At 49.2% G+C, this 24,282-nt stretch overlaps 1 protein-coding gene across 7 annotated transcripts in view; it reads right to left on the bottom strand.

The window, feature by feature from the left end:
• The window catches only part of RGS3 (regulator of G protein signaling 3), a 249,884-nt gene that overhangs the window by 193,705 nt on the left and 31,897 nt on the right, over positions 1 to 24,282 (bottom strand). For 2 of the 7 annotated variants that reach the window (XM_043530151.1, XM_043530154.1), the window contains one exon: positions 19,403 to 19,552. In XM_043530151.1, coding sequence (XP_043386086.1) covers positions 19,403 to 19,552 — 150 coding nt within the window. Of the gene's footprint in view, positions 1 to 375; positions 570 to 19,402; positions 19,553 to 19,661; positions 19,847 to 24,282 lie in introns of those variants that run through there. The other 5 variants (XM_043530153.1, XM_043530155.1, XM_043530152.1 and 2 more) reach the window with 5 other exon arrangements.

The following is a 24,282-nucleotide window of genomic DNA, read 5'->3' as shown; positions in this document are numbered from 1 at the left end:
TGGACCAGTCCAGTGATACCAGAGTCAGACCAGCCTCAGGGGAGCCCCTCTGTGCTCAGGGCTGATTGCTGAGGTGCCGGTACCCGCGGAGGCCCGGATTTCACGCACTCTGCGGTAGGAGGACCGTCTATTCTCGCCCAGCGAGGCAGAGTGGACAGGCTCACTGCCCACCTGGCTCCTTGGCATGGGTGGCATGGTACAGGTGAGCGGTTTAACTCTGCCCTCCGGGGAGCGGCCCCAGGCCCGAGTGCAGGCCAGCCCCCTGTCTGTGCCCCCGCATAGCGACAACCCCGTGCACGGCCCAGGGCGGCCCAGACCGACTGACTCCCAGGACTCAGCCCCACAGGCCCAGCCTGCCCCGGCCTCAGCACTCACCGAAGGTCGTGAGGTAGAAGGAAGCGTCCAGCGGGTCGGGCCGGCCAGCGCAGAGCGAGACCCTGCGGACGTCGCCGGACTCCATGGCCGGGGGCCCAGCCGGCCTGCGGTGGGGGAGCTGGGGGTGCCTGGCAGGAGCCTCAGCAGCCAGTTAACACGGGCAGCGCGCAGCCTGCCCAGAGCCCAGCCTCCTTCCAACTGCCCGCCCGCGTTTGAAGAGCACAAAGGGCTCCGGCAGCCCATTGGCCAGGCCGCTCTGAATGGGGAGCTGCACCTGCCTGAGCAAACAAGGCCCTGGCCACACACACACACGCTGATGTACACAGAGAGAAACTGATACACACAGAGAGACATACACACACACTCTCTGTAACACACACAGAGACACTGACACACACACACACTCTCATACACACACAGAGAAACTGATACAGACACTGATACACACTCACACATACTCTGATACACACAGAGACACTGACACACAGAGACACTCATAAACACAGAGACACTGACACACACACATACACACAGAGATACACTGACACACATACAGACACACTGATACACACACACACAGACTAACGCACACACACTGACACTGGTGATACATACAGATACCGATACACACACAAACATAAATATAGATACTGATACACTGACACACACTGTGATACACACTGACACTGATACACACACACAGATGCACACACACACTGACACTGGTGATACATACAGACAATGATACAGACAGAGATACACAGATATACACTGACACTCTGATACAGATACACTGATACACACACTGATACACGCACATAGCTATTCTGATACACACACAGAGACATGCTGATATACATACACAATGGCACAGTGATATTCAGACAAATTCTCATTCACACTCTAGTACACACACAGACATTCTCATACACACACAGAGACACACACACTGATACACTGACACTGATATACACACAGACACTCTGATACAGACACACACTGACACTCATACACAAACACAGAGATATTCACTGACACTCTGATACACACAGAGACACTCACATAGACACACTGATACACACACACTGATACACGCCTACAGTTATTCTGAAACACACAGAGACACTCTGATACATACATACTGCTACACACACACTGATACACAGAGAGAAACACTGATACACACAGACACTCTGAAATACATACACACACACTGACACTCTCACACAAACTCTGATACACACACACACACACACTAATACACATACACAGTGATATACACACACAAACTCTGATACACACCCACACACACTGATACACACACACACATAGAGACACACACTGATTCACACACTGACACACTCACATACATAAATTCTCATACACACACTCACACATTGATATACATACACAGACACTCTGATACACACACAAACAGATACACACACTGACCCCATAATATACTCACACAGAGACACTCTGATACATACACTGACATACACACACAAACTGATACACACCCACTGATACACACAGTGACCCTCTAATATACAAAAAGAAAAGGAGTACTTGTGGCACCTTAGAGACTAACCAATTTATTTGAGCATGAGCTTTTGTGAGCTACGGCTCACTTCATCGATGAAGTGAACTGTAGCTCACGAAAGCTTATGCTCAAATAAATTGGTTAGTCTCTAAGGTGCCACAAGTACTCCTTTTCTTTTTGCGAATACAGACTAACACGGCTGTTACTCTGAAACATCTAATATACACATACACAGACTCTCATATACACACAAATTCTGATACGCAGACACACTGATACACACATTGACCCACTGATATACAGACACACAGACACTCTGTTAGACACACACACTGACACAATAATATATAGACACAAATTCTCATACCCACACACTAATACACACACACTGATATACACACACACAGATACTTTCATACGCATTGACACTGGTGTACCCACACACCGATACACACACATATACTCTGATATATGCACTGACACTGATATATACACACACACTGATCTACACACAAAGACACTGATACTCTGATATACACACAGATTTACACACTGACCCTTTGATATATACACATACACTGACACTCTGACACACACATACTCTGATACACACACTAACCCTCTGATATACATACTGACACTGATAGACACACACACTGGTGCTCTGATCTACACACAGAGACACTCTGATACTCTGATACACACACAGATTTAAAACTGACCCTCTGATATATACATATATACACTGACACTCTCATACACACACATTCTGATTTCCTGGATTCACACACAGACACCATGCTTGCAAGCCGGGCAGCACTGCTGACTAAGGGCACCAGGGTGCCAAATATCAGGGGCATAGCCGTGTTAGTCTGTATCCACAAAATGTGTGTTTTTTACCCATGAAAGCTTATGCCCAAATAAAACTGTCAGTCTATAAAGTGCCACCGGACTCCTCGTTGTTTTTGTGGCACCAGGGTGGGTATTTATTGATCCCAGACATTCTGGGAGGCAATGGCGGATTTAGAGTTAGTGGGGCCCTGTGCGCAGCTTCATTTTTGGGGACCCAGCCAAGAAAAAGAACATTCTTATCTCCCCCGCCCTGCGGCACGGAGGGAGGGAGGCAGCGCAGGCAGGAGCTGCCTTAGCCCTGCTGCGCTGCTGCTGAGACGTCTCTGCGTCCCTTGTGGGGAGGGGAGCAGCAGCTCTCCTTGTGCTGCCTGGCGTGGGGGCAGCGCACAGAGCCACCACCCCACCCCCCGCCGCTAGGGGGATGCAGAGACGTGCCAGCAGCCAGCCGCTTCCAGGAGCCGTGTGGGGCCACCAGCCACGGCATGCAGGCAGCCTGCCTGCCTGAGCCCTGCTGCACCACTGGCCGGGACTCGGGGGCAGATTGTCAGATGAGATTTGTCCTGCATTTTGGGGGCCCCCTGTCACTGGGGGGCCCATGCCACTGCACGGTTTGTTTCATGGCAAATCCGCCTCTGCTGGGAGGGGCTCAGAGCAATGGGGTTTGTTAGTGGCAAGGGAGCCAGCCCTGGCTGCTGGCTGCTGTTAACCAGCTGGCAGAAGGGTTGTACTGAGGATGGCCTTTGCATTCTCTGCCCTTGGGGAGGAGGGGAGCTGGCCAGCTGAGGTAGTGACTATAATGTAAAACAGTCCATTGTAACAAGCAGAATCCTAGGGAGCCCAGCCCAGCCCCTGCCCTCGGGCAGCGCTGCCTGCTGCCATTTCTCACTCACTACCTAGGGTAGCAGATGGCAGGGGTTTCCTCTTCTGTCAAGGTACAGGATACTGAACTCAGACCTCAGGGACAGGACCACTGACGCCAGCTTTACCTGCGACAGCTGAGAACAACTTCCTGCCATAAGCCAGGCCAGGAGAAGGGAAAGGCAGAGATGCTTTTTAACCCTAGCTTCTCCCTCTCATTTCCCTTGGTGGCTATGTCTGCACTGGCGATTGTTCTCCCTGTTGTTACCAGAGGCAGAACTCCACCCACGCTAGCATCAGAAGAGGCTGCAGTGTAGACGGGGCTCCGGCGACTTTGTACCGCATCAGCTGGCTCTGCCCAGGGAGGGGGTTAGACACCATGATGGTCAAAACGCCTGTGTCCAGCCTACACCAGCACTGCACCTGGTGCCGGGCTAACAGGGAGGCTTTGTCTCCCCCTAGTGGCTCCACAGAGGGTTATGAGGCTGTGTCCTAGAGCAGTGGTCTCCAAAGTGGGATGCGCGCACCCCAGGGAGGTGCGCAAGACCATCCATTGGGGGCCACGGCCGGAGGAGCGCTGCGGGAACAAACAGGGCGGCGTGACCGGAGGAGTGCCGCCGGAGGAAAAGAAAAACAAAAAAGAAAGGGCAGCCGGAGGAGCTGCGCCCTAAGATTGGCCAGAATGCCGCCCCTTACAGTGTGCTGCCCCAGACACGTACTTCCTGTGCTGGTGCCTGGAGCCGGCCCTGCGAGGTATCCTGAGAGAAGAGTGGGAGTTCGACAACGTGGAGGGGTCGACAGTGACGCCCTCACTCGTTTGTTCGCTTTCAGCATATTGCGACGTATTGCAGTTTACATGTGCCCGGTTAGGTGGTTTTACGGATTATATTATCTAGTTTTAACTAAACTAACCCCTCTCAAAATGGACAAGTGGCTTAAGAAGATTCCTGCAAAGAAACTGCGGATTGAAGATAATACTAATAATGCAAGCACAAGCAAACAACAAGAAAATGGCAGAGATGACACTTCTCCTACTCCTAGTATGAGCTCTTCGTCAGCCACTTAAGAGGTAAAAACAATGACAATCTAATCAGATCTGACAAGAAGTTGGCCCAAAAATTCGAAATTATCAAGAAGACTATCTGAAATATAGATTTACATCCACTATCATTAACGGTGAACTTCGCCCTAAGTGTATATTGTGCCTTGAGATATTAGCTAATGATAGTATGAAGCCATCACAATTAGCAAGATATTTAAAAACTAAGCATCCAGATCATGAAGACAAACCTCTACAATTTTTTCAGCGACATTTAAAGTCATGCGATACTCAATCCAGTACTTTACAAAATTTCACTAAACTTAATGATAAATGTTTAGAAGCCTTGTCAAGGTTCCTCCCCCACTCTGAACTCTAGGGTACAGATGTGGGGACCTGCATGAAAACCTCCTAAGCTTACTTTTACCAGCTTAGGTTAAAACTTCCCCAAGGTACAAATTAATTTTATCCTTTGCCCTTGGAATATCCACTGCCACCACCAAACTCTAACTGGGTTTACTGGGAAACGTAGTTTGGGCACCTTTCCCCCCAAAATCCTCCCAACCCTTGCACCCCACTTCCTGGGAAAGGTTTGGTAAAAATCCTCACCAATTTGCATAGGTGACCACAGACCCAAACTCTTGGATCTGAGAACAATGAAAAAGCATTCAGTTTTCTTACAAGAAGACTTTTAATAGAAATAGAAGTAAATAGAAGTAAAGGAATCACCTCTGTAAAATCAGGATACAGGGTAATTAGATTCAAAACATAGAGAATCCCTCTAGGCAAAACCTTAAGTTACAAAAAAGACACACAGACAGAAATAGTCATTCTATTCAGCACAGTTCTTTTCTCAGCCATTTAAAGAAATCATAATCTAACACATACCTAGCTAGATTACTTACTAAAAGTTCTAAGACTCCATTCCTGTTCTATCCCCGGCAAAAGCAGCATATAGACAGACACAGACCCTTTGTTTCTCTCCCTCCTCCCAGCTTTTGAAAGTATCTTGTCTCCTCATTGGTCATTTTGGTCAGGTGCCAGCGAGGTTACCTTTAGCTTCTTAACCCTTTACAGGTGAGAGGATTTTTCCTCGGCCAGGAGGGATTTTAAAGGGGTTTACCCTTCCCTTTATATTTATGACAAGCCTCTTTTGAGGTTTCTTACTTAATAGCGAAAGACAAAAAACCACATACCATTGGGGAATCATTTCTTCTTCCTGCCGCGGTAAAAATGGTTGAAATAATACACAGAAAACAATATGGCGACAAACTAAAATGCATTCCTTTGTCAGCAAATACTGTTGGAAGACACCTAGAAACCATTGCTGAAGATTTGAAGAAAGTATTAGAACAAATTACGCAGTGTGGGAGGTTTGCTATATAGTATATAGATGAAAGTACAGATGTTTCTAACGTGTCAGCTTATGGTATTTGCTAGATTCTGTTTCAATAATGAAATACACAAAGAACTACTTTTTTGTGAGCCACGAAGGGAAAGATGTACCGGAGAAGATATATTCTCAACAGTAAATGACTTCTTTAATAAAAAATAATGTTTTATGGAAAAACTGTGTAAGTGTAACCCCTGATGGAGCGGCTGCTTTGACTGGAATAAAAAAGGGATTCCGGGGTAAGGTTACAGAGATAGAACCACACGTTAAATTCATTCACTGCATCATTCATAGGCAAGCTATTGCAGCAAAGAAGTTGGAGCCAGAAGTGCACAAAGTGCTACAGGATGTCATCGATGTGGTTAATTTTATAAAAACAAGACTTTAAATAAAAGAATCTTTACAATACTTTGTAATGAGATGGGGAGTGACCATGAAAATCTTTTGTACCACACAGAGGTTTGCTGGTTATCTCTTGGCAAAGTGCTTAAAAGAGTTGTCAAACTTAAAGATGAGTTACACATTTTTCTTTTACAAAAAGACAAGTGTTCCAAATTTGCTGACCTTTTCCGTGATGACAAGTGGCTGTCAGTAGTATGCTACCTAGCAGATATTTTCAAAAAAATAAACACACTTAATCTGTCCCTTCAAGGTAAAGGTGACGTTTTAACAATGAGTGAGAAAGTAACTGCTTTTCTAAAGAAATTCATGCTATGGAGAGACCATTTTGAAAATGGATGTTTGGAAATGTTTCCATCCTTATGTGATTTTGTTGCCGAAAATGATGTAAGTGTGTCACCTATAAAAACTCTCATATCTGCACACTTAAAAAACTTGGAAACAGAATTTTCTAACCTGTTTAAAAATCTTCCAAATGAAGAGTTTCAGTGGGTTTTGAACCCATTTGTTAAAAATATAAAAATGCAACACCTTCCGATTAGTTTGCAAGAACAACTGATTGACATCAGGGAAGATGGATATTTACTAGCCAAATTTCAACAAAACCCTTTGCATAATTGGTGGCTGGGACTGAAAAATGAGTATCTCGATTTAGTAAGCGCAGCCAACGATGCACTTCTTCCCTTTGGATCCATGTACCTTTGTGAGGCATCTTTTTCAGCTACGACAGCCATTAAAACCAAGCATCAAAATAGACTGAACTTAGAGCCAGACCTTCGAGTCGCTGTATCACAAAGTGTTAAACCAAGATTTTCAAAAATAACGAAGCATAGTCAATCACATTGCTCTCACAAAAAATATTATTATTAATAATAATTTTTAGTGAGCAAAATGTTTTTGTACCGTTAATAAAATAAAATAAATATTTTTAGGGTTAGGGTTAGAGCAGCAAACAGCACAGCAGCTAACAGAAGGAGTTTGCCTGGGAGTTCGCCCGGGGAGAGCTCACTGAGGCTTACATCTTGCCGGCTTCTCTGAGTAGTCACTGCAACTCCTGAGGAAGCTCGTAGAAGGAAGGTAATATGGATGGGGAGTGTTCAGCTGTTGTGACCTGCACTGGATGTGCCATGTTTGTCTTTCTTCCACAGGACAGAAGTGACTTTGTCTGTACAAAGTGCAAGCTAGTCTCCATATTGGAAGAGAAGGTTCAAGGTCTGGAGCAACAGGTATCGACCCTGCGTTGCATAAGAGAAACTGAAGATTTCCTGGACAGATGTCAGGATATGCTTCAACGGACACAACGTTCTGAAGATTCAGAGCAGGCTGCGCAGCGGGGACAGGAGGACAGTGAAGAAATTTGGAATCATGTGACCTCCAGAAGAAAAAAGGGGAACGTCCATGTACCAGCAACGCAGATACAGGTAAGTAACCGTTTTCATGTTCTCTCCACAGGTACTAATGCAGAGAGTAGACCAGATGATACGTCTGAGGGAAGGGAGCAAAAGGCATTGGAAGGCATGAGATGCACTGTCCTAGGGTTGGGGTTCCACGACCACCGCTCCCAAGAGAAGGAGGCGGGTGGTGGTGGTCGGGCACTCTGTCCTCAGGGGGACTGAGTCATCTATCTGCCGCCCCGACCGGGAAAACCGAGAAGTCTGCTGCTTGCCAGGAGCTCGGATTCGCGATGTGACGGAGAGACTGCCGAGACTCATCAAGCCCTCAGATCGCTACCCCTTCCTGCTTCTCCACGTGGGCACCAATGATACTGCCAAGAATGACCTTGAGCGGATCAGGGTGGCTCTGGGAAGAAGGATAAAGGAGTTTGAGGCGCAAGTGGTATTCTCGTCCATCCTCCCCATGGAAGGAAAAGGCCTGGGTAGAGACCGTCGAATCGTGGAAGTCAACGAATGGCTATGCAGGTGGTGTCGGAGAGAAGGCTTTGGATTCTTTGACCATGGGATGGTGTTCCAAGAAGGAGGAGTGCTAGGCAGAGACGGGCTCCACCTAACGAAGAGAGAGAGGAGCATCTTCACAAGCAGGCTGGCTAACCTAGTGAGGAGGGCTTTAAACTAGGTTCACCGGGGGAAGGAGACCAAAGCTCTGAAGTAAGTGGGGACGTGGGATATCGGGAGGAAGCACGAGCAGGAGCGCGTGACAGGGGAGGGTTCCTGCCTCATATTGAGAAAGAGGGGCGATCAGCGAGTTATCTCAAGTGCCTATACACAAATGCACGAAGCCTGGGAAACAAGCAGGGAGAACTGGAAGTCCTGGCAAAGTCAAGGAATTATGATGTGATTGGAATAACAGAGACTTGGTGGGATAACTCACATGACTGGAGTACTGTCATGGATGGATATAAGCTGTTCAGGAAGGACAGGCAGGGCAGAAAAGGTGGGGGAGTTGCACTGTATGTAAGAGAGCAGTATGACTGCTCAGAGCTCAAGTATGAAACTGCAGAAAAACCTGAGTGTCTCTGGATTAAGTTTAGAAGTGTGAGCAACAAGGGTGATGTTGTGATGGGAATCTGCTATAGACCACCAGATCAGGAGGATGAGGTGGACAAGGCTTTCTTCCGCCAACTCGCAGAAGTTACTAGATCGCACGCCCTGGTTCTCATGGGAGACTTCAATCACCCTGATATCTGCTGGGAGAGCAATACAGCGGTGCACAGACAATCCAGGAAGTTTTTGGAAAGTATAGGGGACAATTTCCTGGTGCAAGTGCTGGAGGAACCAACTAGGGGCAGAGCTCTTCTTGACCTGCTGCTCACAAACCGGGAAGAATTAGTAGGGGAAGCAAAAGTAGATGGGAACCTGGGAGGCAGTGACCATGAGATGGTCAAGTTCAGGATCCTGACACAAGGAAGAAAAGAAAGCAGCAGAATAGGGACCCTGGACTTCAGAAAAGCAGACTTTGACTCCCTCAGGGAACTGATGGGCAAGATCCCCTGGGAGAATAACATGAAGGGGAAAGGAGTCCAGGAGAGCTGGCTGTATTTTCAAGAATCCTTATTGCGGTTACAGGGACAAACCATCCCGATGTGTAGAAAGAATAGTAAATATGGCAGGCGACCAGCTTGGCTTAACAGTGAAATCCTTGCTGATCTTAAATACAAAAAAGAAGCTTACAAGAAGTAGAAGACTGGACAAATGACCAGGGATGAGTATAAAAATATTGCTCGGGCATGCAGAAGTGAAATCAGGAAGGCCAAATCACACCTGGAGTTGCAGCTAGCAAGAGATGTTAAGAGTAACAAGAAGGGTTTCTTCAGGTATGTTCGCAAGAAGAAGAAAGTCAAGGAAAGTGTGGGCCCCTTACTGAATGAGGGAGGGAACCTAGTGACAGAGGATGTGGAAAAAGCTAATGTACTCAATGCTTTTTTTGCCTCTGTCTTCACGAACAAGGTCAGGTCCCAGACTACTGCATTGGGCAGCACAGCATGGGGAGGAGGTGACCAGCACTCTGTGGAGAAAGAAGTGGTTCGGGACTATTTAGAAAAGCTGGACGAGCACAAGTCCATGGGGCAGGATGCGCTGCATCCGAGAGTGCTAAAGGAGTTGGCGGATGTGATTGCAGAGCCATTGGCCATTATCTTTGAAAACTCATGGCGATCGGGGGAAGTCCCGGACAACTGGAAAAAGGCTAATGTAGTGCCCATCTTTAAAAAAGGGAAGAAGGAGAATCCTGGGAACTACAGGCCAGTCAGCCTCACCTCAGTCCCTGGAAAAATCAAGGAGCAGGTCCTCAAGGAATCAATTCTGAAGCACTTAGAGGAGAGGAAAGTGATCAGGAAGAGTCAGCATGGATTCACCAAGGGCAAGTCATGCCTGACTAATCTAATTGCCTTCTATGATGAGATTACTGGTTCTGTGGATGAAGGGAAAGCAGTGGACGTGTTGTTCCTTGCAGAGCTTTTAACACTGTCTCCCACAGTATTCTTGCCAGCAAGTTAAAGAAGTATGGGCTGGATGAATGCACTATAAGGTGGGTAGAAAGCTGGCTAGATTGTCGGGCTCAATGGGTAGCGATCAATGGCTCCATGTCTAGTTGGCAGCCGGTATCAAGTGGAGTGCCTCAAGGGTCGGTCCTGGGGCCGGTTTTGTTCAATATCTTCATAAATGATCTGGAGGATGGTGTGGATTGCACCCTCAGCAAGTTTGCAGAGGACACTAAACTGGAAGGAGAGGTAGATACGCTGGAGGGTAGGGATAGGGTACAGAGGGACCTAGACAAATTGGAGGATTGGGCCAAAAGAAATCTGATGAGGTTCAACAAGGACAAGTGCAGAGTCCTGCACTTAGGATGGAAGAATCCAATGCACTGCTACAGACTAGGGACCGAATGGCTCGGCAGCAGTTCCGCAGAGAAGGACCTAGGGGTTACAGTGGGCGAGAAGCTGGATATGAGTCCACAGTGTGCCCTTGTTGCCAAGAAGGCCAATGGCATTTTGGGATGTATAAGTAGGGGCATTGTCAGCAGATCGAGGGACGTGATCGTTCCCCTCTATTCGACACTGGTGAGGCCTCATCTGGAGTACTGTGTCCAGTTTGGGGCCCCACACTACAACAAGGATGTGGAAAAATTGGAAAGAGTCCAGCGGAGGGTGACAAAAATGATTAGGGGACTGGAACACATGAGTTACGAGGAGAGACTGAGGGAACTGGGGATGTTTAGTCTACGGAAGAGAAGAACGAGGGGGGATTTGATAGCTGCTTTCAACTACCTGAAAGGGGGTTCCAAAGAGGATGGATCTAGACTATTCTCAGTGGTAGCAGATGACAGAACAAGGAGTAATGGTCTCAAGTTGCAGTGGGGGAGATTTAGGTTGGATATTAGGAAAATCTTTTTCACTAGGAGCGTGGTGAAACACTGGAATGCATTACGCAGGGAGGTGGTGGAATCTCCTTCCTTAGAAGTTTTTAAGGTCAGGCTTGACAAAGCCCTGGCTGGGATGATTTAATTGGGGATTGGTCCTGGTTTGAGCAGGGGGTTGGACTAGATGACTTCCTGAGGTCCCTTCCAACCCTGATATTCTATGATTCTGTGAAATTTTTTAACAATATTGTTTATTTCATCTTTATCTCATCCTTTTTTAATTTCTATTTTTGTATATGTTTTATAATGTACATAATTTCTTAGTACAGTAGTACATGTATATAATTTATAAATAAATAAATATATATATATTGGGGGTGTGCGCTCAAAAAATTTTTACTGGCAGGGGTGCACGATCAAAAAAGTTTGGAGACCACTGGCCTAGAGCAGGAAGCAAATGGCCCTGCAGACGGAGCCTGTCTGGAGGGCCGGGAGGGTTCAGGGCATCACAGGCAGATCTGTACACTCCAGCCAAGCTGTTATTCACGCACCCATTGTGCTAGGTCCTGTGTGTAAGCAGCGTCTGAATGGGCTCTCCCTTGCCATCTAGTGATGAACTGGGGAAAAGACCTCAGGAGCGTTCTATCTGCACAGACACATCAACTCTGCCTAGGTGATCAGTGAACAGATCCTCTTGCCAAAGCAGAGGCGACGAGTAACTGTTGATAGTGGGAGGGGGCACAATTTAAAGGTTTTGATAGTATGCCAAAAAAAGAAATAAAAGTATAAACCCTGGCAGAAATCCATGTGCCCCTCCTCCTATGTGCCGCCTCTGTGCCAAAGTGATCAATTTTGGCTATTTTGGGTAAAGAAAGGCAAGAGAGATGACTCCAAGAACTGGAGATCCATCTCTCTCTGTTCCAGCATGTACAAATTTTATACCAGCTGCCTCGCGGCTGGGTTAACAGACTGGTCAGTGAACAGAGGAGCTCCATCCAGGAAGGCTTCATGTCATGTGAACCCTGTTACGAACACAACTTTGTCCTTCGAACTGCCATCCACACAGCCAGAAGGGCACTGAGGCAATATGCCATAGCATGACTTGACCTGGCTAATGCTTTCAGATTCATGTCCCATGAGCATATTTTTGCCATGCTCCAAGAGTATGGGATGCCTGAAAACTTTCTACAACTGTTCCAGTAACTTTATGTAGGCTGCACCACCACCATCCGCTGCGTGGAAGGAGAGAGTCCAAAAATTCCAATTCATAGCAGCGTGAAGCAAGGCAGTCCCCTCAGCCCCACTGTTTTCAACCTAGCCATGGAACCACACATTCGAGTGATCTCCAGTGGTCTAGACTGTTTGGACCTGTACGGCAACAGAATGAATATCCTGGCCTACGCAGAGGATCTGGTCCTTATCGCAGACAGCCCTGAGAGTCTCCAACAAATGCTCAGTGTCACCAGCCAGGCTACCAACTCGATGGGATTCCACTTCAACGCTAGGAAATGCGCATCCCTGCATATCAATGGCAGTAGAAGGGACTTGGTCCAGGCGACACCATTCTAGATCCAGGGTGAACCCATGATCTTCCTTGAAGATGGGCAAGCATACCAACATCTGGGCACGCCCACGGGTTTCCATGTCCAGCAGACATCTGAGGATATGATCACGGCAATCCTATGGGATGTGGCCAAGATCGACTCCTCCCTACTGCCACCATGGCAGAAGATCAGCACCTTGAACACCTTCCTGATCCCCTGTATTTCATTTGTCCTGAGGGGATCTGCCATGGTGATGGTACCTCTCAAGAAGATGGTCAACACCATCAGGCAGCTAGTGAAGAAGTGGATGTTTCTTCTCCAGAGGGCCAGCAATGAACTGGTGTACATCTCGCACAGGCAGAGCGGCGCCAATGTCCCTCAAATGGGTGATCTGTGCGACGTTGCAGTGATCACTCATGCCTTCTGATGTGCCTGGACGCCATGGTGAGGAACATCGCAGCAAGTGTTATGCATGATGTCATGAAGAAGCGAATCACCAGGACCCGCTCCAACCAAGATGTCGCCACCTACCTGAGCGGCTCCCTGGAAGGTGAATTTGGAAGAGTGGGGAGAGGCTTTGCTTTGGACTCATGCTTGCAATGCTAAGAGATGACTGGAGAAGCATATCGGCTGCCACTGGACGTGGTACAAGGAATGCCAGGAGCTGGGAGTCCTGGTGCCACAGGTGAAGATTACAGAGCACACAGTTATCACTCTGAGAGCTAGAAACATGCTGGAGACAACCCTGAAGGATGCCATCTGCCGCCAGTACGTGGGAAACCTGAAATGGAAGCCAGACCAGGGCAAGGCCTTTGAGGTGACATCCAAGCAATCACTTCCAGGGGCAATCACTTCCAGCTTCACCCAATTTGCTGACTGGAGGTTCATCCACAGGGCCCGTCTCAACTGCGTCCCGCTGAACGGAGCTGTCTGCCATGGAAATCGGGACAAGCGATGCAGGAAGTGCAGCTATGCCAATGAGACCCTACCCCATGTCCTGTGTATCTGCAAGCCTCATTCCAGAGCCTGGCAGCTGCATGACAACACCATCCAGGATTGCCTAGTCAGAGCCATCCCGCCACCCATGGGGAAGGTGGCCGTGAACTCCACCATCCCTGGAACAGACAGCCAACTGCGACCAGACATCGTCCTCACTAATGAGGCACAGAAGAAGATCATCATGGTGGATGTCACAGTTCCTTTTGAGAACAGGACCCTGGCCTTCCGTGACACCCAAGCTCAAAAGCTGGAGAAATATACCCCTCGGGCTGACACCTTGAGAGCTAGGAGTTACCAGGTCCAAACTCATGCACTGATCGTCGGAGCCCTGGGCACATGGGATCCTACTAACAAGCAAGTGTTGCAGGAATGTGGAATCGGTCAGCACTACACTTGGCTGATGTGGCAACTCATGGTATCAGATGCCATCAGGTAGTTGAGGGACATCTATTTAGAACACATCACCGGACATTGGCAATACCAGGAGAGACGAGCTGGAGTGCCATTTAGAAATTAAGTCTGGAAAGTAACTGAAATACTTCTCTGGTGGATTGTATTTACTGAGGGACAACCGATCCTAAATCATAGAATCATAGAATATCAGGGTTGGAAGGGACCTCAGGAGGTCATCTAGTGCAACCCCCTGCTCAAACCAGGACCGATCCCCAATTAAATCGTCCCAGCCAGGGCTTTGTCAAGCCTGACCTTCAAAACTTCTAAGGAAGGAGATTCCACCACCTCCCTAGGTAACGCATTCCAGTGTTTCACCACCCTCCTAGTGAAAAAGTTTTTCCTAATATTCAACCTAAATCTCCCCCACCGCAACTTGAGACCATTACTCCTTGTCCTGTCATCTGCTACCAATGAGAATAGTCTAGATCCACCCTCTTTGGAACCCCCTTTCAGGTAGTTGAAAGCAGCTATCCAATCCTCCCTCATTCTTCTCTTCTGCAGACTAAACAATCCCAGGTCCCTCAGCCTCTCCTCATAAGTCATGTGTTCCAGTCCCCTAATCATTTTTGTTGCCCTCCGCTGGACTCTCTCCAATTTTTCTACATCCTTCTTGTAGTGTGGGGCCCCAAACTGGACACAGTACTCCAGATGAGACCTCACCAATGTTGAATAGAGGGGAACGATCAAGTCCCTCGATCTGCTGGCAATGCCCCTACTTATACAGCCCAAAATGCCATTGGCCTTCTTGGCAACAAGGGCACACTGTTGACTCATATCCAGCTTCTCGTCCACTGTAACCCCTAGGTCCTTTTCTGCAGAACTGCTACCTAGCCATTCAGTCCCTAGTCTGTAGCGGTGCATTGGATTCTTCCATCCTAAGTGCAGGACTCTGCACTTGTCCTTGTTGAACCTCATCAGATTTCTTTTGGCCCAATCCTCCAATTTGTCTAGGTCCCTCTGTACCCTATCCCTACCCTCCAGGGTATCTACCTCTCCTCCCAGTTTAGTGTTGTCTGCAAACTTGCTGAGGGTGCAATCCACACCATCCTCCAGATCATTTATGAAGATATTGAACAAAACCGGCCCCAGGACCGACCCTTGGGGCACTTCGCTTGATACTGGCTGCCAATTAGACATGGAGCCATTGATCACTACCCCTTGAGCCCGACAATCTAGCCAACTTTCTACCCACCTTATAGTGCATTCATCCAGCCCATACTTCTTTAACTTGCTGGCAAGAATACTGTGGGAGACAGTGTCAAAAGCTTTGCTAAAGTCCAGGAACAACACGTCCACTGCTTTCCCTTCATCCACAGAACCAGTTATTTCACCATAGAAGGCAATTAGATTAGTCAGGCATGACTTTCCCTTGGTGAATCCATGCTGACTGTTCCTGATCACTTTCCTCTCCTCTAAGGGCTTCAGAATTGATTCCTTGAGGACCGGCTCCATGATTTTTCCAGGGACTGAGGTGAGGCTGACTGGCCTGTAGTTCCCAGGATCCTCCTTCTTCCCTTTTTTAAAGATGGGCACGACATTAGCCTTTTTCCAGTCGTCTGGGACTTCCCCTGATCGCCATGAGTTTTCAAAGATAATGGACAATGGCTCCGCAATCAGATCCGCCAACTCCTTTAGCACTCTCGGATGCAGCGCATCCGACCCCATGGACTTGTGCACGTCCAGGTTTTCTAAATAGTCCCTAACCACTTCTTTCTCCACAGAGGGCTGGTCACCTCCTCCCCATGCTGCCTGATGCCTATCGTTTTATGCCTGGCGGCATTGTCCCACCCACCTCCATAATCCTTCACAGCACCCAGTCTGCCCCTGGAGTATGGATGGGCAGGAGCTAGAACACTCTCTTCTCACCGGCCCCCCTGTTTAATGAGGGCTGGGATCCCATGGGCTCCAAGACCAGGGCGGGACAAACACACCCAGAAGGCTGGGATGCCCCTACCAGCTGCCTTGGGCAGTGAGCCAACGCCAGCCCAGAGGAGCATGGTGCACAGCGAAGCTCGAGAGCTCCCTCTACTGGGCACATGGCATATGCACTGATCCCGCTGCATTTAAGCATCAAAAGAATCCTAAGGATTTTTTGGCAACTAACAGATCCGGAGCTGCTCTGGGCTAACTGAGGAACACTGTCTGTGGGGCTGGTGACTGGGCTGCTACTGTATGGATAGACTGATTTCATTTAATGGGGGCTGTTGGGAAGGGAAAGAATGGCTCAAGATAAGCTACCTCTCAGCAAACACTGAGCTCTCAAGGGGCAATGCCAGAACTACTAGTTTTCTACTATTTTCTATTAGTTGCCTCCTCTCCAGCCAACCCCCAAACCTGGTTTGCACCAGGACAGAAGATACAAGGGAGCACAGAAAGAACAAGACAGCTCTGGCAGGATGAAAAGGGACCCTATCTGCAGCGAGAGGGAACCAGGCTGAGCCACAGGGCCCCGCTGAGGCCATCTGACGAAGTCGGGCCTGCCTAGGTTGGCAGTGGGGGGTGGCAGGACTCTAGGCAAGGCACACAGCTGGAGGCAGTTGTTTTAAAATCCATTTTCTCTAATGCTCTCTTCCTGCTGCAAAGCAAGCCCTGCTCTGGGTCGGAAGGCTGCCAGGTCACGCTGCTCCACACCGGTCACAGACTCCCACAGGGAGGGACCACAGGAGCTGAACCCAGCTGGACATGTGGGGTAAGCGCAGTGGCTACACAGACATCTGTAGCCCAGAGCCCATTCTAAGTGTGGGCGAATCGTGGCATTCCACCCCAGGAGAAGTAAAGGCTGACATCAAAGGGGGGCACTCAGAGATAAAAGAGGGGCCAGAGGGGCCGAAGTGTCCCAGTGACCGGTCTCTGAACACTGGTTTGTTGCAGAAGCAGGAAAGTTCCCATCTCTTTATGGGGAGCTGCTGCTTGGAATGTTAGTTGTTACACTCCTGTCTGAAATCCTGACACCTCGCAGGGTGCTCTGCAGCGGCTGTACCCGAGGGGGTGGGATTTGCTGATAACTGGGTTTAATCAAATACATTTGTTGTTTCAAGTTTTAGGTGACAAAACTTTTTTGATTTCTACAATGTCAGGTGACAAGAGGCACCTGGGTCTCTAGTCAGCATGATCCAGTGGACCAGGCAATGAACTGGGCAGCAGGGGACCTGGATTCTGTCCCTGCCTCTGCCACAGCCGGCTGGGTACCCTTGGGCAAGTCACCTCTGCTCACTGTGCCTGTTCCAGCCCTTGGCTGTCCTGGCTAGTCAGCAGGAAGCTCTTTGGGATGGGACCTAGCACAGTGGGGCCTCAAGACACTTCTGGAATTTGATAAGTCACCATTCAAACCAGCATCCCTCAGAGGCCTGACCCCCATCTCCCATGCATTGCTTTGGGGCATGTGCACCTCTCAGCTTTGGCCTCTCCCTGCCCAGGACACTGCACTGAATTTCGAGATGGTGACATCACCATAGGTTAGAAATTTGACTTAAGCTCCCCCAGAGCCACCTGCTGCCCGCCTGCAGAGCCTAGGAACACAGTTCACTGGAACCCTCTCCTGGCAGTGCCGGTTCTGTTCTGCCATTTGGTCCGAGGGCTGTAATTACTCCCAGTGCTTGTAAATCAGCTATGGCGCTCCCCACAAGAAGCCCAATCATTTCACCCTAGCTCTTTGGGAGTCAGGGACTGAACCATTAACTCCTCCGCCAGCCACGGGCCAATCTCTACCCCCTGGGGTAGCCCCACTGATTTTGGGGGCATTCCCCAGCAGATTTCTCTGCATGAACTACCATCACAGGGACAGATTAGGGTTTTGTGGGGCCCCTGGGCCAGAGAAAGTGGGGGCCCTTCCCCACCCCTTCCACCCGGAGTCCGTCCGTCCTTCCCCCCACTCCCTTCCCCAGTGCTCCTGCCCAGGAAATGGGGTCAGGACACGGGGGCTTGCCCCACTCTGCCTGCCCAACTGGCACTCCTTCCAGGGAGCGGGGACAGGGCAGGGGGTGCCCATTTTTCCGGGGGCCCCCAGTTGGCCGGGGTACCTGGGCCCGGGCCCCATTGGCCCAGTGGCTAATCCGCCACTGGTCACACGCTGCTGCAGGAGACATGGAAACAGTGTCCCCGAGAGACCGAGCTGAGTCGGGCTGATCCACTGCACATCTGGGAGCCTGTAGTTGCACGGATTAATGCTTGGTCCAGGCCGGGGCTCCCACCGTGCTTACCCCATATGGCAGGCACAGACTCACTGGGGACAGGGACAGCCAGCTCAGGGGTTCCTCAGCATGACCCTGGCTCTGGCTCGGATCCAGCCCAGCTTGGTAGCGGGTGAAAGCTGACAATCTACAGCCCGACAATTGCTCTGTGCCTGTCTCTCAGGAACACCAGCCCATATGGCAATCCTTGCTGGCAACAGCCCAACAGGCCTGGAGTAGGGACTCCCCTCGCAGCCCTAGAATAGGTGCCCCCAGATGGGGAAGAGAGGCACTGCCCTGCCGGGGGGCGGGGGGCTTGCCCCAGCCAGGCTGTCACTGCTCAGTGGGTATGGAGAGGAGCAGCCCACCCTTTCTCGTGTCTGTATACCACTGGGCATTACAAATCCACTGGGATGGGGCTCGGGCAGCCTCCCCTGGGCAAAACAAGCTCATCTCCTCCATCTCTGTGCATCCAGCACGGGGTGTCCTGTCACAAGCGTTCTCACTGCATTGCAAGGTGCAGGGGCGCTGGGGAGTGCCTAGCACAGCAGTCCCTTTGGGGGCCAGCAGAGTCCCGCAGGAGAGCAAAGCTGCTGGCCTGGACAGTAGTCAGGGCGGCTTCTCCCCAGCTCTGCGGGAGGGAATGATTTCACAGCACCTTCTAGAGGAGGCCAGGATTATGCCTGCCCAGTCTGCTGCCTGGTATTGCAACGCCAGACCTGATCTCGCAGGCTGCATGGGCGTTATTGTCAGCTGGTGGTTGCTGCGTGCTCCCCTGGCACTGCACCGCCCTGCTGTGCTCACGCTGCTCCATGCTCAGTGATCTCCCCTTCCCCAAAGCAGGCATCCCCCGCAGCCACTCATCCCCCAGCCACACAGCACCTCGCCGCACCCACCCAGGGCAGCCCCTGCAGTGCTGAGCGCCCCCTTTCCTCTGGGCAGGGACCTCCTGCAGTCACCTACCCTTTCCCTTCGCTGTGGAGTGGCTGATCTTCCTCCGCCTGCTCACACGCGCCCCTCTCTGCTTCCTCGGCGAGGATTGGACCACGGCAACCTTCACCTCAGGGGACAGCGCACACGCCATCTCCATGGTCTGGAAACTCCAGTCCATCCCTGCCAGAGAGAAGACAGCACAGCTGAGAACAGCCTCGCTCAGCACATGGCACAGACAGAGCGGTGGCCACATGGTGTGCGCCAGGCTGTGCAGCACCCTCCACCTCACCTTCTCCAGGTACAGTCATTCCCCCTGCCCAGCCATGCTCTGCCCCAGACACCCGCCAGGGCCCATCCCCCCTCTGGATGCATCATGTATAAGCAATCTCCTCTAACCCCCTTCGGCCTGCGGCCATCAGTCCAGGAGCTGGGAAGGAGATCGCTGCCCACAGGGCTACTCTGTGAGCATGCACTGGACCGGTAACACAGAGCAGCAAGTATCAGCAGCTCTGTGAATCATGGCAAGGGGCCAACCTGTGAGCTCACCCTGGGTTTAGATGCAGATTTGCCACACAGAGAGGGAATTGTTTCCCACTGGTCAGAGTAATTCCCTGTGCCCCCTTGGGACACAGAGCTCATGTATCAGCGTGGTAGCCGAGTTACTCTGTATCAGCAAAAACAACGAGGAGTCCTTGAGGCACCTTAGAGACTAACAAATTTATTTGGGCATAAGCTTTCATGGGCTAGAACCCACTTCATCAGATGCATGGAGTGGAAAATACAGGAGCAGGTATAAATGCATGAAAGGATGGGAGTTGCCTTACCAAGTGTGAGGTCGGTCTAATAAGACAATTCACTTAACAGCAGGATACCAAGGGAGGAAAAATAACTTTTGAAGTGGTAATGAGAGTGGCCCATTACAGACAGTTGACAAGAAGGTGTGAGTAACAGTAGGAGGAAATTAGTATTGGGGAAGTTAGGTTTAGGTTTTTTAATGACCCAGCCACTCCCAGTCATTATTCAGGCCTAATCTGATGGTGTCCAGTTTGCAAATTAATTCCAGTTCTGCAGTTTCATGTTGGAGTCTGTTTTTGAAGTTTTTTTGCTGAAGAATTGCCACTTTTAGGTCTGTTATTGAGTGGCCAGAGAGACTGAAGTGTTCTACTGGTTTTTGCATGTTATGATTCCTGATGTCAGATTTGTGCCCATTTATTCTTTTGCGTAGAGACTGTCCAGTTTGGCCAATGTACATGGCAGAGGGGCATTGCTGGCACATGATGGCATATATCACATTGGTAGATGTGCAGGTGAACGAGCCCCTGATGGTGTGGCTGATGTGGTTAGGTCCTATGATGGTGTCCCTTGAATAAATATGTGGACAGAGTTGGCACCGGGGTTTGTTGCAGGGTTTGGTTCCTGGGCTGGTGTTTTTCTAGTGTGGTGTGTAGTTGCTGGTGAATATTTGCTTCAGGATGGGGGGCTGTCTGTAAGCAAGGACTGGCCTGTCTCCCAAGGTCTGTGTGAGTGAGGGATCGTCCTTCAGGTTAGGTTGTAGATCCTTGATGATGCGCTGGAGAGGTTTTAGTTGGGGGCTGTTGGTGACGGCTAGTGGTGTTCTGTTACTTTCTTTGTTGGGCTGTCTTGTAGTAGGTGACTTCTGGTTACCCTTCTGGCTCTGTCAATCTGTTTCTTCACTTCACCAGGTGGGTATTGTAGTTGTAAGAATGTTTGATAGAGATTCTGTAGGTGTTTGTTTCTGTCTGAGGGATTGGAGCAAATGCAGTTGTATCTTAGAGCTTGGCTGTAGACAATGGATCGTGTGATGTGGTCTGGATGAAAAGCTGGAGGCATATAGGTAAGTATAGAGGTCAGTAGGTTTCCGGTATAGGGTGGTGTTTATGTGACTATCGCTTATTAGCACCGTAGTGTCCAGGAAGTGGATCTCTTGTGCAGACTGGTCCAGGTTGAGGTTGATGGTGGGGTGGAAATTGTTGAAATCATAGAATCATAGAATCATAGAATATCAGGGTTGGAAGGGACCCCAGAAGGTCATCTAGTCCAACCCCCTGCTCGAAGCAGGACCAATTCCCAGTTAAATCATCCCAACCAGGGCTTTGTCAAGCCTGACCTTAAAAACCTCTAAGGAAGGAGATTCTACCACCTCCCTAGGTAACGCATTCCAGTGTTTCACCACCCTCTTAGTGAAAAAGTTTTTCCTAATATCCAATCTAAACCTCCCATCTTCCAAAATCTTGGTGGAATTCCTCGAGGGCTTCTTTTCCATGGGTCCAGATGATGAAGATGTCATCAATGTAGTGCAAGTAGAGTAGGGGTATAAGGGGAGGAGACCTGAGGGAGCATTGTTCTAAGTCAGCCATAAAAATGTTGGCGTACTGTGGGGCCATGCGAGTACCCATAGCAGTGCCACTGACTTGAAGGTATACATTGTCCCCAAATATGAAATAGTTGTGTGTGAGGACAAAGTCACAAAGTTCAGCCACCAGGTTTGCCGTGATGGTATCGGGGATGCTATTCCTGATGGCTTGTAGTCCATCTTTGTGTGGAATGTTGGTGTAGAGGGCTTCTGCATCCATAGTGGCCAGGATGGTGTTTTCTGGAAGATCACCAAAGGACTGTAGTTTCCTCAGGAAGTCAGTGGTGTATCGAAGATAGCTGGGAGTGCTGGTAGCGTAGGGCCTGAGGAGGGAGTCCACATAGCCAGATAATCCTGCTGTCAGGATGCCGATGCCTGAGATGATGAGGCATTAAGGATTCACAGGTTTATGGATCTTGGGTAGCAGAAAAAAAAACCCTGGTCAGGGCTTAGGGGTGTGTCTGTGTAGATTTGTTCCTGTGCTTCTTTAGGGAGTTTCTTGAGCAGATGGTGTAGTTTCTTTTGGTAACCCTCAGTGGGATCAGAGGGTAATGGTCTGTAGAACGTGGTGTTAGAAAGTTGCCTAGCCTCTCGTTCATACTCCAACCTATTCATGATGACGACAGCATCTCCTTTGTCAGCCTTTTTGATTATAATGTCAGAGTTGTTTCTGAGGCTGTGGATGGCATTGTGTTCTGCATGGCTGAGGTTATGGGGCAAGTGATGCTGCTTTTCCAATTTCGGCCTGTGCACGTCGGTGGAAGCACACTATGTAGAAGTCCAGTCTGTTGTTTCGACCTTCAGGAGGAGTCCACGCAGAAGCCTTCTTTTTGTAGTGTTGGCAGGAAGGTTCCTGTTGGTTAGTATGCTGTTCAGTGGTGTGGTGGAAATATTCTTTGAGTCAGAGACGTCAAAAGTAGGATTGTAGGTCACTGCAGAACAGTATAATGTTCGTGGGGGTGGTGGGGCAGAAAGAGAGGCCCCAAGATAGGACAGACTCTTCTGCTGGGCTAAGAGTCTAGCTGGATAGATTAACAATATTGTTGAAGTGTTGTGGCCCCTTGTGGCATGTAGGAATTTAGATAGTTTAGTGTCCTTTTTCCTCTGTAGAGAAGCAAAGTGTGTGTTGTAAATGGCTTGTCTAGTTTTTGTAAAGTCCAGCCACAAGGGTGTTTGTGTGGAAGGTTGGTTTTTTAAGAGAGTTTCTAGTTTTGAGAGCTCATTCTTGATCTTCTCCTGTTTGCTGTATAGGATGTTGATCAGCTGGTTCCGCAGTTTCTTTGAGAATGTGTGGCACAATCTCTCACTATAGTCTGTGTGATATGTTGATTGTAATGGATTTCTTACCTTCAGTCCTTTTGATATGATGTCCATGTTAGGATATATATATTCAGGCCTGTCTGCAAAGGATTGGAATCATGTTTTGCTAAAGGGGGAGATAGGAACAGGGAATGTGGGTAAGGAAATTGGAATCATGTTTTGCTAAAGGCGGAGATGGGAACAGGGACACAGGTGTAAGGCTCTGTGGTGTCAGAGCTGGGAAGGAGGACACTAAGGAAGGAAACTGGAATCATGCTTGCTGGAAGTTCACCCCAATAAACATCGAATTGTTTGCACCTTTGGACTTCGGGTATTGTTGCTCTCTGTTCATGCGAGAAGGACCAGGGAAGGAAGCGGATGAAGGAATAAGCCCCCTAACATCTTGGTGCCGTGACTTGGATACATCGCGTCGGATAGGTGAGTGGCAGCCTGTAAGTCCCTCTCCCCAACAGTCCGCGCAGCTGCTTGGAGGGGGTATCGCGAACTCTCGTGATGGTAGTTGCGGGTTCTGGCAAGCCAGGGTAAAGGATTTTTTGGATAAATGGATAAGGAAGAACCAGGGCCCATACCAGGTGCAGGGGTCAACCTGGGATGAGATTAAAAAGGAAATGGAGGAAGTGTTAGGGGACCCAGAGGTATGGGGGGTGGCTGAGGAACCCACCCTCCTTGGTATATGGGTAGTGGAAGAAGGTCCCTGCCCATGGGGACTGGATGCCTTCCAGGGAAAGGAGGCACTTCAGTCCCCCTGTGAGAGGTTTGAAGTAAGGGCAGCATTATGGGAAGCTGCCAGTAATCTTTCAAGTTTGGTGCTGCTTCAGCAAGGGCTGCTGAAGGGTTGTAAATTAGTTAGGGGTAGTGAAAGATGATTTGGCACAACAGGGTTTAAAGTCAAAAGCAGAGTTAACAGACGACCTTTAGAGACTGGAGCTGGGACTTGGTCCTGGGGGAGTGGAGAGAAAAAAAAAAAGTTTCAAAGTGCAACCTGCATTTCCACACTTTTGTTTTTCTGAAGTTTTAATAGAGGGTACTTTGGATACTTATGTGAGATGTCAAGAAGGAAGTTTTTGTTTAATGATAAAACCCAGTTATATAAATGTAACTGTATGTGCAACTCTGTACGGTCACATTGGACAGAAGCTTGGTCATTAAATTTTCTAAGGGGGTCAGGTAGAGTGGCTACTACCACCACTATGCTTCTGTCCCCAGAAGCCTTTAC

The sequence above is a fragment of the Chelonia mydas genome, chromosome 16 (assembly GCF_015237465.2).
Source record: "Chelonia mydas isolate rCheMyd1 chromosome 16, rCheMyd1.pri.v2, whole genome shotgun sequence".
Classification (NCBI taxonomy): domain Eukaryota; kingdom Metazoa; phylum Chordata; order Testudines; family Cheloniidae; genus Chelonia; species Chelonia mydas.
This window is presented reverse-complemented; position numbering and strand designations above follow the sequence as displayed.